The sequence below is a fragment of the Symphalangus syndactylus genome, chromosome 24, assembly GCF_028878055.3.
Source record: "Symphalangus syndactylus isolate Jambi chromosome 24, NHGRI_mSymSyn1-v2.1_pri, whole genome shotgun sequence".
NCBI lineage: Eukaryota > Metazoa > Chordata > Mammalia > Primates > Hylobatidae > Symphalangus > Symphalangus syndactylus.
This window is the reverse complement of record NC_072446.2, coordinates 35,141,047-35,157,097: the sequence shown is the minus strand read 5'-3', so window position 1 is coordinate 35,157,097 and position 16,051 is coordinate 35,141,047. Positions and strand designations below refer to the sequence as shown.

Genomic DNA, 16,051 nt, shown 5'->3' with positions numbered 1-16,051 from the left:
GGCCTCTTTCCATGGTCACCTCGCTTTCCTGGCTGCATCTGATCTCGTGCCTCCCCTTTGACCTTTGCCCTCTGCCCTCTGCCCTGTGCTCCCTACTCCCGCAGAGCACTGCTCCTGCTTCCGATGCCAGCAGCATTTACTGTGAACTGACTTCACTTGCCTGAAGAAGTGTGGGGAGGGTGGGGAAGGAGTGGTTGGCTCTCCAGCCCCGGGGTGCTCTGTGGCCCTGGGAGGGCGTGGGTGGCACCTGAGCCAGGCTCCCGCGGTTCCGCCTGCAGATCGCCTCGGGCATGGCATACGTGGAGCGGATGAACTATGTCCACCGGGACCTTCGTGCAGCCAACATCCTGGTGGGAGAGAACCTGGTGTGCAAAGTGGCCGACTTCGGGCTGGCTCGGCTCATTGAAGACAATGAGTACACGGCGCGGCAAGGTGGGCAGGGGCTGTGTGGTATGTCGTGCTTGGCCTGGGACAGGTCACATCCCGCTCTGAGCCTCAGTTTTTTCCTCAGCTGTCATTCCTCATGGTGCTTATCTAGCAGAGTGGTCGTGACAGGAGGTCAGAGCTGCCCTGACCTTTCTCGTTCCTGCAGGTGCCAAATTCCCCATCAAGTGGACGGCTCCGGAAGCTGCCCTCTATGGCCGCTTCACCATCAAGTCGGACGTGTGGTCCTTCGGGATACTGCTGACTGAGCTCACCACAAAGGGACGGGTGCCCTACCCTGGTAAGAAGGTCCTCATGGCCCGTCTCTGGTCCCTGAACCCCTCTGCCCTGGTGGCCTTGGGCAAGTCATGACTCCTGCAGGGCCTGTTTCCCCATCCGTAAAACAAAGAAGTTGAGCATCTGATGTTAGGCTCTCTCGATGGTCCGTGTTCTCAGCTTCAGGGACAGGACCTATCTATGGTCACACCCAACCTGTCCTAGGCAGGAAGTCCTCGCTGTCCTCCCCATCAGCTTCCCCCACCCCACTTTCCTCACCGGAGCCGGGCTCCCCATGCCTCGCTCTGCCCACAGGGATGGTGAACCGCGAGGTGCTGGACCAGGTGGAGCGGGGCTACCGGATGCCCTGCCCGCCGGAGTGTCCTGAGTCCCTGCACGACCTCATGTGCCAGTGCTGGCGGAAGGAGCCTGAGGAGCGGCCCACCTTTGAGTACCTGCAGGCCTTCCTGGAGGACTACTTCACGTCCACCGAGCCCCAGTACCAGCCCGGGGAGAACCTCTAGGCGCAGGCGGGCCCAGACCGGCTTCTCGGCTTGGATCCTGGGCTGGGTGGCCCCTGTCTCAGGGCTTGCCCCGCTCTGCCTGCCTGCTGTTGGTCCTCTCTCTGTGTGGCTGAATTGCCAGGGGCGAGGCCCTTCCTCTTTGGTGGCATGGAAGGGGCTTCTGGACCTAGGGTGGCCTGAGAGGGCGGTGGGTGTGCGAGACCAACACAGTGACTCTGTCCAGCTCCTGCTGTAGCCGCACGCCTCTCGCCGCACTCCCTCCTGGAGCTCTGTGGGTCTCTGGAAGAGGAACCAGGAGAAGGGCTGGGGCCGGGGCTGAGGGTGCCCTTTTCCAGTCTCAGCCTACTCTACTCACTGAACTCCTTCCCCACTTCTGTGCCACCCCCGATCTACGTCGAGAGCTGGCCAAAGAGCCTTTCCAAAGAGGAGCGATGGGCCCCTGGCCCCGCCTGCCTGCCACCCTGCCCCTTGCCATCCGTTCTGGAAACGCCTATAGGTGGAGGCTGCCGAGACAGACCCTCTGCCGCTGCTCCCAGGCTGGGCAGCACGAGGCCTCGCCTGGCCTGATGATGGGTGGGCGGGATGAGTACCCCCTCAAACCCTGCCCTCCTTAGACCTGAGGGACCCTTCGAGATCATCACTTCCTTGCCCCCATTTCACCCATGGGGAGACAGTCGAGACAGGGGATGTGACATGCCCAAGGCCACGGAGCAGTTCAGAGTGGAGGCGGGCTTGGAACCCGGTGCTCCCTCTGTCATCCTCAGGAACCAACAGTTCGTCGGAGGCATCATGGAAAGACTGGGACAGCCCAGGAGACAAGGGATCTGAGGATGCATTCGAGATGGCAGATTCCCACTGCCGCTGCCCGCTCAGCCCAGCTGTCGGGAACAGCATGGAGGCAGATGTGGGGCTGAGCTGGGAATCAGGGTAAAAGGTGCAGGTGTGGAGAGAGAGGCTTCAATCAGCTTGTGGGTGATTTTTGACCTTCAGAGCCAGCGGGCCATGAAAGGGAGTGAGCCCCTCGGCTCTGGAGGCAATCAAGCAGACATAGAAGAGCCAAGAGTCCAGGAGGCCCTGGTCCTGGCCTCCTTCCCCGTACTTTGTCCTGTGGCATTTCAATTCCTGGTCCTGTTCTCCTCCCCAAGTCGGCACCCTTTAACTCATGAGGAGGGAAAAGAGTGCCTAAGCGGGGGTGAAAGAGGACGTGTTACCCACTGCCATGCACCAGGACTGGCTGTGTAACCTTGGGTGGCCTCTGCTGTCTCTCTGGGCTGCAGAATCTGCCCCACATGTGGCCATGGCCTCTGTAACTGCTCAGCTCCAGTCCAGGCCCTGTGGCAGGACATACATGGTGAGCCCAGCCCTGGGACATCAGGAGACTGGGCTCTGGCTCTGTTCAGCCTTAGGGTGTGTGGCGGATTCTCCCTGGGCCTCAGTGTGCCCATCTGTAAAGGGGCAGCTGACAGTTTGTGGCATCTTGCCAAGGGTCCCTGTGTGTGTGTATGTGTGTGCATGTGTGCGTGTCTCCGTGTGTGTCCATATTTAACATGTGAAAATGTCCCCCCGCTCCGTCCCCCAAACATGTTGTACATTTCACCATGGCCCCCTCATCATAGCAATAACATTCCCACTGCCAGGGGTTCTTGAGCCAGCCAGGCCCTGCCAGTGGGGAAGGAGGCCAAGCAGTGCCTGCCTATGAAATTTCAACTTTTCCTTTCATACGTGTTCATTACCCAAGTCTTCTCCCGTCCATTCCAGTCAAATCTGGGCTCACTCACCCCAGCGAGCTCTCAAATCCCTCCCCAACTGCCTAAGGCCCTTTGTGTAAGGTGTCTTAATACTGTCCTTTTTTTTTTTTTTTTTTTTTTTAAACAGTGTTTTGTAGATTTCAGATGACTATGCAGAGGCCTGGGGGACTGCTGGCTCTGGGCCGGGCCGGGGGGTCTGAAATTCCAAGGCCCAGACTTGGAGGGGGTGGGGGTATCCAGAAATGGTTGTAAATACTTTGCATATTGTCTGATTAAACACAAACAGACCTCAGAATTTGATCAACAGTTTATTGAACATCTACTGTGTGCTAGAGAGCAAGATGGGGCAGAATGTGAGAACAAACTGCCCCTCGAGGGGTCTTTGGGCAGCACTAGTAGCTGGAGGGCTTCAGGCCAAGGCAGGGGTGATGACATCAGATTGGAGACAGCTATGGCAGAATGTGGCTGTTTGTGCACATCTGCACCTGTGTTAGGGGGTGAGCACCTGGGAGAAGGACAAGGCACATCACAGGACTTCCCCGAGCATGACAAGTTCAGGACTCAAATGTCCGTGGTGGATGGTAGCAGTGACACTGGGGAGTGGGTGGGGCTGTCAGGCCTGCCTAGAGGAGATCACAAATACACGACGAGAATATCGCTGTGTGTGCTCTTCATGTGTTTCCTAGGAGTGCAGGGCAGGGGTGCTGGGTCGATCCACAAAAGTCCTGAAAACATGAAAAATCCAAAGACCCTTCCCCTCCTCCCTCCTTCCCCACCACCAAAGCACATAGTCTTGAAATTTGATTTGCAACCGTCTATATGAACACATTTATTTTACACAAATATACATCAGATCACGCACCTGCACACCGGAGTCAACTGTGGCCACAACATTGCTTAATAACAAATTTCAAAAACTGGACATTTTTCTGTTCAGTATTATTTTCACAAGCCAAACACATCATAGTGTCCGGGTCAGGGTGGCATCTGGAGATCGCGGGGGGTAGGGGGCGTGTGAGTGTGCGTGTGTCTCCAGAGATGTGGGTCTGGATGTGAAGTTGTGGTAGGTGTTCTCTGCTTGCTGGTGGGAGTGTACCTGGATGCGTGTGCCTTTGTGTTCATGGGGGTATGTGCGTGGGCTCTGTTTGTTCGCAGACATGGTGCTTGGATGTTTGTGTGTGAGCACCTGTCTAGGTGGTCTGTGAGCCTGAGCTCATGGAAATGCGTCCCGGCTGTGTGTGCTTGGGCATTAACGCGATGAGGTGAGCGAGTCCGCTTGCTCTGGCTGTGTGTGCAGAATGTGTGTGTACTGCGTGAACACAGATCCAGGGGCTTCATGAGCCTGTGGGCTCCTGGAGTGTGTGGGCACCGAGGTGTGCAGCTGGGTTCACGTGGATGTGAGTGGGAACAGCATGTGTGCCCGTGGACCCGTGTGAGCTTGGGCTCGCACCCCCAGCGCTGGCCACTCCCGGCGGGACCCACGTGTGCCCGGGGGCGCGGGGCCACGTGCGAGCACAACGGGGACAAAGCGCTCGCCCGCGCTGCCGCGGCGGGTCCGGCGTGCGCATGCGCGGCGCGGCAGGGTCCAACCCCAACCCCGCGCGCCGGGACAGGCGGGACCCGCCACCGCGCGGCCTCTCTTCTTCCTTGTCCATCTGAGCCTTTCTCTCTCTTCCTCTCTCTTGTCTGTCAGTGCCTCTCTAGCCCTCTCTGGCCTTACATCAATTTCCTGTTTCTTCTTTTTTAATTTTTAAAAATTTCAGTAGCTTTTGGGGTTACAAGTGGTTTTTGGTTACATGGATAAATTATATAGGGGTGCATTTTGTAGTACACTCGTCAGCCGAGTAGAGTACGTTGTACCTAATATGTAGGTTTTTAAAATCCCACACCCCGCCTGCCTTGCTTTTTTCTTTCTTTCTCTTTCCTTTTCTTTTTCTTTATTTCCCTTTCCCCTCCCTCCCTTTTTTTGAGATGGAGTCTTGCTCTGTCCCCCAGGCTGGAGTGCAGTGACTCACTGCAACCTCCACCTCCTGGGCTCAAGCCATTCTCCTGCCTCAGCCTCCCGAGTAGCTGGAACCACAGCTGTGCGCCCTCATACCCCAGCTAATTTTTTTTTTTTCAGAGACAGGGTCTTGCTGTGTTGCCCAGACTGGTCTTGAACTCCTGGGCTCAGGTGATCTGCCCCCTCAGGCTCCCAAAGTGTAGGGATTACAGGCGTGAGTCACTATGCCTGGCTGATTTTCCTTTTCTTTCTCTATGTGTCTCTCTGTCTCACTGTTGCTAATTTCTTTCTCTTTTCCTCTTTGCCTGGTTGCTGTCTCTCTTTCTCTAGTCCCCACCCTCCCTTTCTGCCTCTCAGATTTTTCTCCCCATCCACCTCTTCACATCTCTGACTCTTCCCAGGCCCCCCCACACCTTCATGCCTTTGCCCAGGCTGTTTTCACCGCTGGGAATGCCCTTTCTTCCCTCTCTACAACCTGGCAAACTCCTATTCATCCCGCAAAGCACATCTCCGAGGCCACAGACCGGCCCTGGGAGCTCTCCCTGACGCCCTGGAATCCGCAGAGGTTGTCAACCTGCCCACTAGAACAAGCGCTTGAGGGACTGGGTGACGTTCTCCCTAGTGATCCCAGGCCCCACCACATGGGTAGTGTCTGCTCAGGGAAGGCAGGCCGGAAAGTCGCTCTGTCTCTCCCACTCCTGTCTCTGGCTCTTTCTCTGGTTGGGGCTTCCTCACTCTGGGCCTGTGTCCAGTTGGCTTGTGCTGGACTCGGTGTGTAAGGGAGACAGAGATAGACACACAGAGATGGAGCACAGAGGCGAGAGATGTCATCCACTCTGCCTGGGCCACAGTCTCCTGGCTCCACTGTCCCCTCCTTCGGCCCTGTGTAGTGTCCAGGTGTCTCCCGGGGATATGAGACCCCAGGGCTCCATGTCCCCTCAGCCTTTCCTTTCTGCCTTCAGTTGGTTTTACTCTTAATTCTGCATGCATTTTTTTCTTTTGGAGAAAACTAAAATGTTTCCCCCATGACAGAAAAAAAGAATATATATTCTTTCTGGCAAAATAGGAAAGATACAGGAAAACACAAACCGACCAACCAACCAACATATTTCACACCCTCTGCTCGGCCCCTCCCGTCTGGAGTCTGGGGCATGTCTCCAGGGTGCATGCAGGGTGTGTGTGGTGTGTGGTGTGTTTAGGGGTGTGCGGCATATGCGTGTCCTTGCTGCTGTTGCCTCCCAGGCTTCATCCTATGAGCTTCGAAAGTCTCTTTGTTCATCCTCCGCTTCTCTTGTCCCCCCTCTTCCTCCCTCCCTAGTTACATTCTCCAGACCAGACTTCATGCTGGGTGCACGCATGCACGGACACGCACAGACACGCACACACACACGCATACACATGCACACACACACGCACAGAGTCTCTTCTATGCATTTTCTGTCATCTCTGTCTTCTTTTCCCATTTTTCTCTCGGAGGCTGTGAAACGCTGTGATTCACAGAGAGAAAAAGAGATGGGCAGAGATTCAGAGATTCAGACAGGACAGACAGGAAAAGGGGATGGAGACAGAGGGGCTGGAGTTGGTGGCGGGGAGGGAGCGGCAGGGAGAGAAGCTTTTTGTCCATCTGTTTGTCGTCTGTGAGGTCCATCCCGATTCTCACTCCCCGCAGCCCTCCCCTTTCTGGGGCTTTTACCACCCAGCCCTTGGAGCGTGTCTCCTGGGATCCTGGGGCCGTGTCCATCTGTCCGTCTGTGTGTCAGCCTCTGCCTCCTGCCTGCCTCTTGCTGTGGTCTCATTAAATGCTCATCTCTTTCTTTGATTGTTCCACCCCCAGGTCGTGTGTGTGGGCACGTGTGCATGTGTCCATGTGTCCAGATCTCTGTGCCTTTGTGTCTGTCCGTCTACCTCCCACCTGACTTCCCCTTCTCCCTCCCTCCTGTTCTTGCCACCGTGTCAGTATGTGTATGCATCTGTGTACACGTGTGCACCTGTGTACATGTGTGTCTGTGCATTAATCTCTCGCTCACCTCACTTCCCCGTCCCAGAGGCTCTGGACTTGGCCTCTGGGGGTGTTCTTCTCCTTACTCCCCATCCTGGTCCAGCCTCAGCCTCAAGGCTTGCCTCCTGGACAGTTTCCCTGGCAAGCACCCCTGGACATCTTACCTGCAACCTCCGAAAACTCAACTCACCTGTCCACTCCCACTCTGTCAGCAGGGGGATCTCCGACACAGAGCCACACGCCCTGGGTGGCTCAGCCGTCTCTCACTTACGCTCTGCTATGGGTTTTCATTTCCTCTTCCCACTTCTGGCCCCACTCAGAGCCGTGTCTCCCTCACCTGCCATTCTGGCCTGGCTCCCGCTGACCTGTGGCATCCTGATCCCCACCATGCAGGCGTTGCTCATGGTGCCCTTGCCTGACATCTTTCCTCTCTTTTTTTCTTTTTTGAGACAGAGTCTCACTCTGTTGCCTGGGCTGGAGTGCAATGGCGCAATCTTGGCTCATTGCAACCTCTGCCTCCCGGGTTCAAGCGATTCTCCTGCCTCAGCCTCCCGAGTAGCTGGGACTACAGGTGTGTGCCACTACGCCCAGCTAATTTTTGTATTTTTAGTAGAGACAGGGTTTCGCCACGTTGGTTAGCCAGGATGATCTTGATCTCTTGACCTCATGATCCGCCCGCCTCAGCCTCCCAAAGTGCTGGGATTACAGGCATGAGCCACCGCACCTGGCCGACATCTTTCCTTTCTTCAGTCTGCAAATCCCACCTCCTCTGGGAAGCTGTCCTGATAACCCTCTTTGCTGGGTTCCCTTGTCTCTGATACTCCCTGCAGTGAGATCTGTCCTGGCCTTGGTCTTGTCGCAGGCTGGGCACCCGACTGGAGTCCATTTGGACTTTTGTGGGCCTAGGCATCTTTGCCCTTCCTTTAGAAAAGAAAATTAAAAATTACTTGTTACAATAGCATTGGTACGAACACGAGTATATTAATAGGACATACTGAAACATTTTCTTTGAGTTAAAAGTTCATTTTTCTTCTGATTTTAAAAGAAATTGAAAAATTTCTTGGGGTCCCAAAAGTATGGTGCATGGGCTATAGATTCACTGATCCCCTCCTCTTGCCAGGTCTGGGCGAATGCCATGGTGGGCAGGCTGTGTATGCTCCCCACCTTCTACCCTCTCTGTGTCTGTCTTCTTCATTTTGCCTCTGCAGTTTGTCCTTGTGTTAGTGCATTAAAGCAAGACGATGCGTGTGTTTGTGTGTGTGTGTGCCTGTGTGCATGCGCGCGCCTGCCACATCCTCCCTCTTCATCTCTGTGTCCATCTCTCTGTGTTTTTTGTTTGTTTGTTTGTTTGTTTGTTTTTTTGAGACAGGGTCTTGCTCTGTCTCCCAGGCTGGAATGCAGTGGTGCAATCACGGCTTACTGCAGCCTCAACCTCCTGGGCTCAAGTGATCCTCCTACCTCAGCCTCCTGAGTAGCTGGGACTACAGGCGTGCACAATCACGCCTGGCTATTTTTTTAAATAGAAACGGGGTTTCACTATGTTGCTCAGGCTGGTCTTGAACTCCCGGGCTCAAGAGATCCGCCCACCTCAGCCTCCTAAAGTGCTGGGATCACAGGTGTGAGCCACTGTGCCTGGCTTATGTTCATCTCTTTCACCATAACAGGTTTGTCTCTTTCTCCGGGGTCCCCTCATTCATTCATTCATTCATTCATTCATTCATTCATTCCTGCAACAAACACCTGTGTGTGTCCCTGTGTCTGTGCGTCGGCGTGTCTGCCAGGGAGCAGGGGTCTTGGCTCCTCATCTTTCCCCAGGTCTCCTGCCCTCCCAGATCTGCAGGCTGTGAGCTTTCCAGGGTGGGCCATGCTCCCTGCTCCTGACCGTTTGCCCACCCGCCTCCTCTTGCTGCAGCGTTGGGGTCACTGCTATGAGTGGTGGTTGTTTTCCCTCTCCGCCTTGGTTCTTCCTAGAACACTATGCAGCAGCTGCTCCTGCCCAGCAGGGTGTGCGTGCGTGCGTGTGTGTGTGTGTGTGTGTGTGTGTGTGTTTGGGAGGGAGTGAGAGGGCCAGGCCGACATATAGACAGACAGACACCAAGAGAGGGTGACAAGTGCACAGCCGGCACCTGTCTCTCCTGTATTTGCCTTCTGTCTCCTTCCCTCTCCTCTTTGGGGTTTTGCTGGCATTTTGTCTTTTCTCTGGCTTCCTGCATTTGTGTGTGTGAGTGTGTCTGTGTATGGGTGAGTGTGTGTGCATGCGTGTACACGTGGCATCCTCAGGTCTAGCTCCCCCCTTCCTCAACCTCCCTGTGTCCCCCCCAATCTCCACACCTTCTCTACCACAGTCCAGGTGTGAGAGTGGTCTGTGGTGTGTGTGGTGTGTGGTGCGTGTGTTGCATGGGTGTGTATTGTATGGTTTGGGTGGTGTGGATGTGGTGCAGCGTGTGTGCAGCACGGCATGTGTGTGGTGTGGCTGTGGCCTGTGGTCTCTTGCCTTTGCCTGCATCCAGCGACAGCTGTGCTGAGGCCCCTCCCACCCATCGAGGCCTCTCCTCCTTTCTTTCTTTCATTCATTCACTTGCTCCTTCGTAAAATCCTGATTGAGCCATGAGGCTGCCCCGGTGGCCAGGGCGCACGTCTCTCTCTGGGTCATTCTCTTTCTCCTTTTCTCTCTCTCTTTTCCTGTCTTTGGCTCCATTTCTACGTCTCTTTTTCTCGCTCTGTCTTTTGTTTTGTTCTCTCTGTTGTCTGAGTCTTTGTCTGTTTCTATCTTTGCCTCTTGGTTTTAGCCTAGCCCATTCAGGCACTAATTAGTTGTTCCCATTAGGAAGTGGCTGCAAAGTCGTGTATGTGTGTGTGTGGGGGTGTGTGTGTGTAAGTGTGCATGTGAGTGTATGTGCCTGTGTGAGTGTACGTGTGTATGTGAGTGTGTATGTATTGTGTATATGTGTGCATGTGAGTGTATGTACCTGAGTGTACGTGTGAGTGCATGTGTGTGTGTGAGCGTGTATATGTGTGTACATGACTGTGTGTTTATGTGTGTGAGTGTGTGTGTATGGGTGTGTGTGAGTGTGTGTGTGTTGTGAATGTGTATGAATGAGTGTGTGTGTGTTCTTGCTCTCTTTCCAATAGTTTTGGCCATGACTCCACCTCCCATTCATTTCCTAAGCACCCCCCTACACACACACACTCGTAGGGTCCTCCCAGGCATGAGCATGTGTATGTGCAGCTAACAGGTCTGGCTCCTCATTGTTCCCCGAGGCTCCTGCCCACTGTGGCTGCAGGCCGGTGGGATTCCGGCGTGGGCAGCAGCTGCCTCCCCTTGCTCCAGCGTGGGGGTCGCTGCCATCGGCTGGGGGTTTGTTTCTTTCACTTTCACAGCTCTTCCCAAAACACTCGTCTCGGAGCAGCTGCTCCTGCCTCTGTGTGTGTGCGTGTGTGTGAGAGAGAGAGAATGTGCGTGTGCGTGTGTGTGTGTGTATGTGTGTGGAGGGTCAGAGCAGCCCCTGCCTGGCCCCCTTTCTGCAGGGCTTGGCTTTTGTGTTCATTCTGAATCCCTTGCACTTGTCCCTCAGTTCAATCAACACCCCTTCATCTCTCCTGTGTACTGGGCTCTGTGTGTGTGTGTGTGTGTGTGTGTGTGTGTGTCTCTACTTCTCCCTGCTTCTCACCTGTTCTCACCAGTCTCTAAGGCACTCTGAAATCTGCCCTGGCTGTATGTGTGTGGGTTCACAGGGCGAGGTCTGTGCGCGTGAACCAGTATGTGACAAGCTGTCAGGGCATCATCTCTGCCACTGTACCTAATCCTTCACTCCCACCCTGGTGTAATTTCCTTTATACTTTCCTTTGGTCCACACATGCAGAACAGCTCTTGTGAGTTGTGCACACAGGTGTGTGTGTACACGCGTGCTTGTGTGTGTGGTGTAGGGGGGAGAGACAGAGAGACAGATCTCCTCTCCCCTTTGCTCTCTCTGGCTCCATCTTGACCTTTGCACACCTGCCGGGATCCATCTCTCTCTCCACTTCCCCTAAACCTCTCCTTGTCTCTTTCTGCATCATCTCTGAGGCTTTGCTTTCGCTCTGCAGATGAGAGAGAGTGCTCTGTTCATCCATCCATCTAACCATCTGTCTGTCTGTCCAAGAGTTAGCTGTGGGCCCTTTTCTACCTCCCCTCCCCTTTCCTGGGCCTGCACTCTTGTCACCCACCCCCCTGCGCCCTCCTGCGGGGCCATTTCAGCACCCACCCTCTTCACCTCTCCATCTCCATCCTTCCCTGCTGGGTGGGTTCTGGACCGGGACCTGAGAACAAAGCTGCCTCCTGGGCCCCTCACCCATCACCCAGCCCCAAACCCTTCAAGGCCGGTTCAGGGCTCAGCATCCTGTTTGGCTCCTTCCCTCGTCAGGGGGCCTCGTGCAGCCTCACTCCCCCTCCAGCAGGTCACCCCTGCCGGGCTGTTCCCCTGCCACTCTCTTCTGCCCCACTCTAGCTCGGGGCCATTTCCTTCCTGCCTTATAAACCCCCTACCCCCCCAGTTCAGGTCTCCCAGGGGCCTCTCCTTTTCCCTGTGGGGGTCTAGGAGTCGGTCTTTCTCTCCTGGTCAGGTTCCATTTTATTTCCTTTTTCCTCTGACTTGGTCGGGTTTTGTTCTTCCCTGGGCATCACTGGTACCTGTGTGTGTGTGTCTGTTCCTGTCTCCCTGTCTGACGCATTCACCTTTCCTTCCACCTTTTATCCTCTTCCTCTCATTTTAAAGAATTGGGATCTAACTTACATATCGTAAGATGCACAAATCTGAAACGAAAAGCTTTGATGAATTTCACATGTGTCTGCACCTGTGGCTCCACCACCCGGAGCAAGAAACAGATCATCCCAGCCCCAGGGCAGGCTCCCTCCCACCTGCCCCTCGAGGCTCAGGGTGTTTCTCACTGTGTGTATGCGTGACATTTTGTCTGTCTGTCTATCCTGCAACTTTCTCAGCTGTTGCTTCCCTCTGGGAGCCCCTTGTCTTTGTTCCTGCATTCCATCAGCGGTTATTGAACACCTCCTAAGACGGGCTCCGTGTGTGCCTGCCTCCCTCCCCTACTACCCTCCCTGCCTGCTCTCTCCCACTCCGCTCCCTCTCCAAGTTGTTATTGAATTCTGCTTCTATTCTGTGCGTCCCTGTAGGACTGTGTGTGTGTGTGTGTGTGTGTGTGTGTGTGTCTCCCCGATTGCCCACCACCTCCCCCCTCGCTCTCCTTCCCCCACCTCTGCCTTCCTCCCTTTCTCTCCCACTCCTGGGGGCTCCATCGAGATTGTTCCAGGGTAGCCCAGCCCTGTGTCTCTCTCTGGCTCTCCCACCCCTCCTTCCTCCCCTCGCTGTCTCTGAGGGATGGGCGCAGGCTGGCTCTCACCCTGGGCATGTGCTGGCCTGTCCACCTCCATGCCAGCTCTGGCCGCCTCCTCCTGCCCCTGGCATCCCCCCCATTCCCTTCTGCCAACTCCCTTTGCTCCATACATAAGCTGCCAACATCGGGGTCTCTAGCCAGGATCTCTGAGCTGAGCCCAGACCTGTCCACTCATCACGGTCCATCTCTCCCGCTGCAGAGCAACCCCCAGCCCCCTTCAAGCCCCCACCCCATCCCTCCCCTCCCCATCCTGAGCTGTCTACCTGTCCACACCTCCTTCTCACTCACTCCAGCTGCGATTTGTGCCGGACCTCCCGTGTGGCTCTCACCAGCACCTCGCCTACCTCCCTGCAGACATGAGCTTGTCCTCATCTTCCTCAACTTCTCCGGCATCTGACTGTAGACACATTGGTCCCCTAAGCCTGCCCTGCTTCCGGAGGACTGCTTCTCTGAGTCTTGGCCTTCTAACGTACTGTTGTTCCTCGTCCTCTTCTCCCTTCCCACCACACCTGGTGACGGTCCCCACTCTGGGGCTCAGCTCCCCCTTTGTAGGGACCACCCCACCTCCATCCCCTGAGTTCCAGTCCTCCCTGCATACAACCTTCCGAACATTCCATGGGCACCTCATGATGGACTCACCCACCCCTCTTTCTCCAAAGCCAGGGGTGTCCCACCTCATATGCCCACTACCTGGCAGCACCCGGCTCAGACCCTGAGCTGGTCCCCTTCCCCTCCTCGCCCACGTCCTGTCCATGTGGTCCCCCAATGGGTCTCGCCCCGTCCCTTCCCCAGCACCTTGCCTTGGGATTCATGTCCCCTCCTGGGCTGTGCTCTAGTCCCCTCTTTGGAGTCTCTGTCACCTGTCACCTCCTGCAGTGCAGCAGCCTGTGCAGTGCTCTGGCCAGCACTTGGCTCACAGCGGCAAATTTGGTTGTGTCTTTGGTAGATGCTCCCTGATCCAGCACCCACAGGGGGCGGACTTAGGGATACAGAGGCAGATCTGCGGCCCTGGTCCCTGGTCTGGTGGGGAGACTCCAGTGGAGTCTGCTGGGCTGCGGGCCGTAGGCTCATACGCTCCTTCTCAGCTGTGACTTCTCTCTTCTAGTGACCCCCTCTCCTTCCTCCTGCCTCCTATTGTCCCACCCAACTCTTTCCACTGCAGCGGGGTGTTTCGTCCTGTCTGAGGGAGGGGCTGCGGGCCTGTCCCTGTCTGTCTGTCTGTCTCTATGTCTGTGGGCGCCGCATATCTGGTCTGCCTGTCCCTCTGTCTTTGTGTCTGTGAGAGGTCTGTGTGTGTGCATTCTGCTGTTGGGCAGTCCTGGCGTCTGATTTGTGGTGTGTGTGTTTCTTGTGTTGGGGTGTGTGTGTGTGGTGGTCTGTGTGTCCTGGAGTGGGTTTCTGGCTGGCCAGTTTTGCCAGTGTGGAGGGAGGCCTGCAGCATGGCAGCTGTCTGTGGGGGGCTGTCTGTGTGTCTGTCTCGGTGTATGGGGCTGCCGGCCAGTCCTGCCTGGGTGCAGAGATGAGTTGGGGGAACTCCCTGAGTGCAGGGGTCTGTCTGGGTGATCCCATCCGTGTGTCCTTCCTTCCCTCTCTGGGGGCTCTGGAGGCATCACGACTCCCCTCTCGCTGTCTCCCCCTCCTCTTCCCTGAGTCCCCTCTTGGGGGCTTTGTCAGGGTCTGCTTGTCACTGCCTTGCCTGGAGCGCGGCCTGCGTCACAGAGCACAGCTGAGACCCTCTCCCCACGTGGGCCTGGTGTGTGTGTCATCTGGGGGCCCCTGGCGGTGTGGGGGGCCTTGCCTCACTGCTCTGAGCTCTCCAGTCCCTCCCTCTCTCCCTCTGAGCCTTTCTGGAGCTTTCTTCCCCTTCCTGCATGCGTCAGGCATGCGTCTGTGCCGTGGAGTTCCCACCCTCGGACCCCCTGGTGGCCTTCCTGCTGCTGAGCGACGTTGTCTGGAACTTTCAAGGTGTACCCGAGCCCTGCACCCACAAACTCCTACGGGGCAGGGCTGGGCAGAGCCGGGCAGGGCCCTGACGTGCTCCTCAGTCCTCACCAGAGCCCTGTTTCCCTCCAGGAGCCCCACCTTGCAGAAGCGGATCCAAGGCCCTCACCCGACCTTCAGGGAAGGCCCTTTGGCTCTAGCCTGCGCACTCCTCGGTCGCCCGCAGACCCCGCCACTTCTTGTGCTGCAGTCGCCCTGCCCTTGCTGTGCCTTCGATACACAGGCCGTTCCTGCTGTCTGGACTGCCCATGCCCAGAGAGGCCCTACCTGGCCACACTGTCTGAATGCGTCTCTGTCACTCTCTTTCCCCCTACGCTGCTGTTTGTCTTCATAACACTGATCACTCCCTGCCATCCTCTTACACGCTGATTTCTGGCTTAGTTTCGGTCTCTCATGCCATCGTCTCTGCCACTGTGCTGTAAGCCCCATGAGGGCAGGCGCATGTCTGTCTCGTCCAGTGTTGTGTCTCCAGCTCCTAGAACAGTGCCTGGCATGTAGAAGGGGCTTGATTGAATGAACAATCTCATTTCTGAGCTCTGTCTGGCCAGGATGCAGTGGAAATCCCTCCCTTCATTCACCCGGTCCCCAGGGAGGCCACGCCCAGCTCCGTCCTCCCCTTCCCAGTGTGCGCATGGAGCCCGTGGCTGCCTCTCAAGCACTTCTGGCCATGTGTCCCTGGCTGCTTCAACCCCTCCTGGGCTCCCTCCATCCCGCGGGCACCGTCCAGGCCTTAGCTTGGGCGTCAGACCCTTGCATGCCTCAACCCCCATTGCCTCTCAAGCCTTACCCCTTCTCTGTCACCCCCACACCAGCCACCGGCCACCCAGATGGCCTGTCATCTCAGACACCACCCCTCCCTCACACACATTCTCACCCCTCCTGGCCCTTGCAACCTCTCTGCGTGAGGTGTCCCTTCCCAACCTGCCCCGGTGATCGGGCATCTGGCTCCAAGTCACCTCCCCCTGCAGACTGGGGGACTGTTCCCCCCTTCCCTTCCCTGTGCCTCCCACCCCCAAGCAGAGTCAGTGTCTCCCTTGCCACCATGGCTTCCTGAGGGAAGGGGCTTCCAGGAGCGCTCCTGCCCCACTGTGTGCTGATGGTGTCCCATCTGTCTGTCAGGCCAGGCCGTGAGCCACTCGGCTCTGGGTCCCCTGTGCCCAGGAGCGGCTTCCCCCCAGGCGGCTGCAGAGAGGGACTTGTGGGGGATGAGAGGAGGGGCCGTGTGTCCTGGCCCCTTGGCCCCTCCTCTTCTCCCTCTCGGTCTTTCCTCTCCTCTTCTGAGTGTCCCTCGCCCAGTTTCCTCCCCACTGTGTGTGTGTCTGTCTGACTGTCTTTCTGCAACGCCTTCCCCCACTGGAGCATTAGTGCTTCATTGCTCCTTTTGAGCATCAAATACTTTGCCCTGTGTGTGTCACAGTGCCCCCCAGTGCCCTCTCTCCGTCAGTCTGTCTGTCCATCCGTCTGTCTCATCATACTGTACTCTTTGCTTTCTCTCTGCTCTAGCCCTGGAGGTCATTGTCATTCTTTGAGCATGTGAGACACACACACACACACACACACACACACACACACACACACACACACACAGAGAAAACACCAGAACCCCCACCTGGCCCCCTCTCTGCGGGGTCTGGCTTTTGTGCTCATTCTGTGAGTCACCGCATCCACTCCCTCCTTCAGGCAGCACCCC

At 56.3% G+C, this 16,051-nt stretch overlaps 1 protein-coding gene across 7 annotated transcripts in view; it reads left to right on the top strand.

Annotated features, from left to right (window-relative positions):
- The window catches only part of SRC (SRC proto-oncogene, non-receptor tyrosine kinase), a 78,213-nt gene extending 74,947 nt beyond the window's left edge, over window positions 1–3,266 (top strand). For all 7 annotated transcript variants that reach the window (XM_055265352.2, XM_055265356.2, XM_055265355.2 and 4 more), the window contains 3 exons: window positions 279–432; window positions 593–724; window positions 1,015–3,266. In XM_055265352.2, coding sequence (XP_055121327.1) covers window positions 279–432; window positions 593–724; window positions 1,015–1,223 — 495 coding nt within the window. In that variant the 3' untranslated portion in view covers window positions 1,224–3,266. The remainder of the gene's footprint in view (window positions 1–278; window positions 433–592; window positions 725–1,014) is intronic.
- The last annotated feature ends 12,785 nt before the right edge of the window (window positions 3,267–16,051 follow it).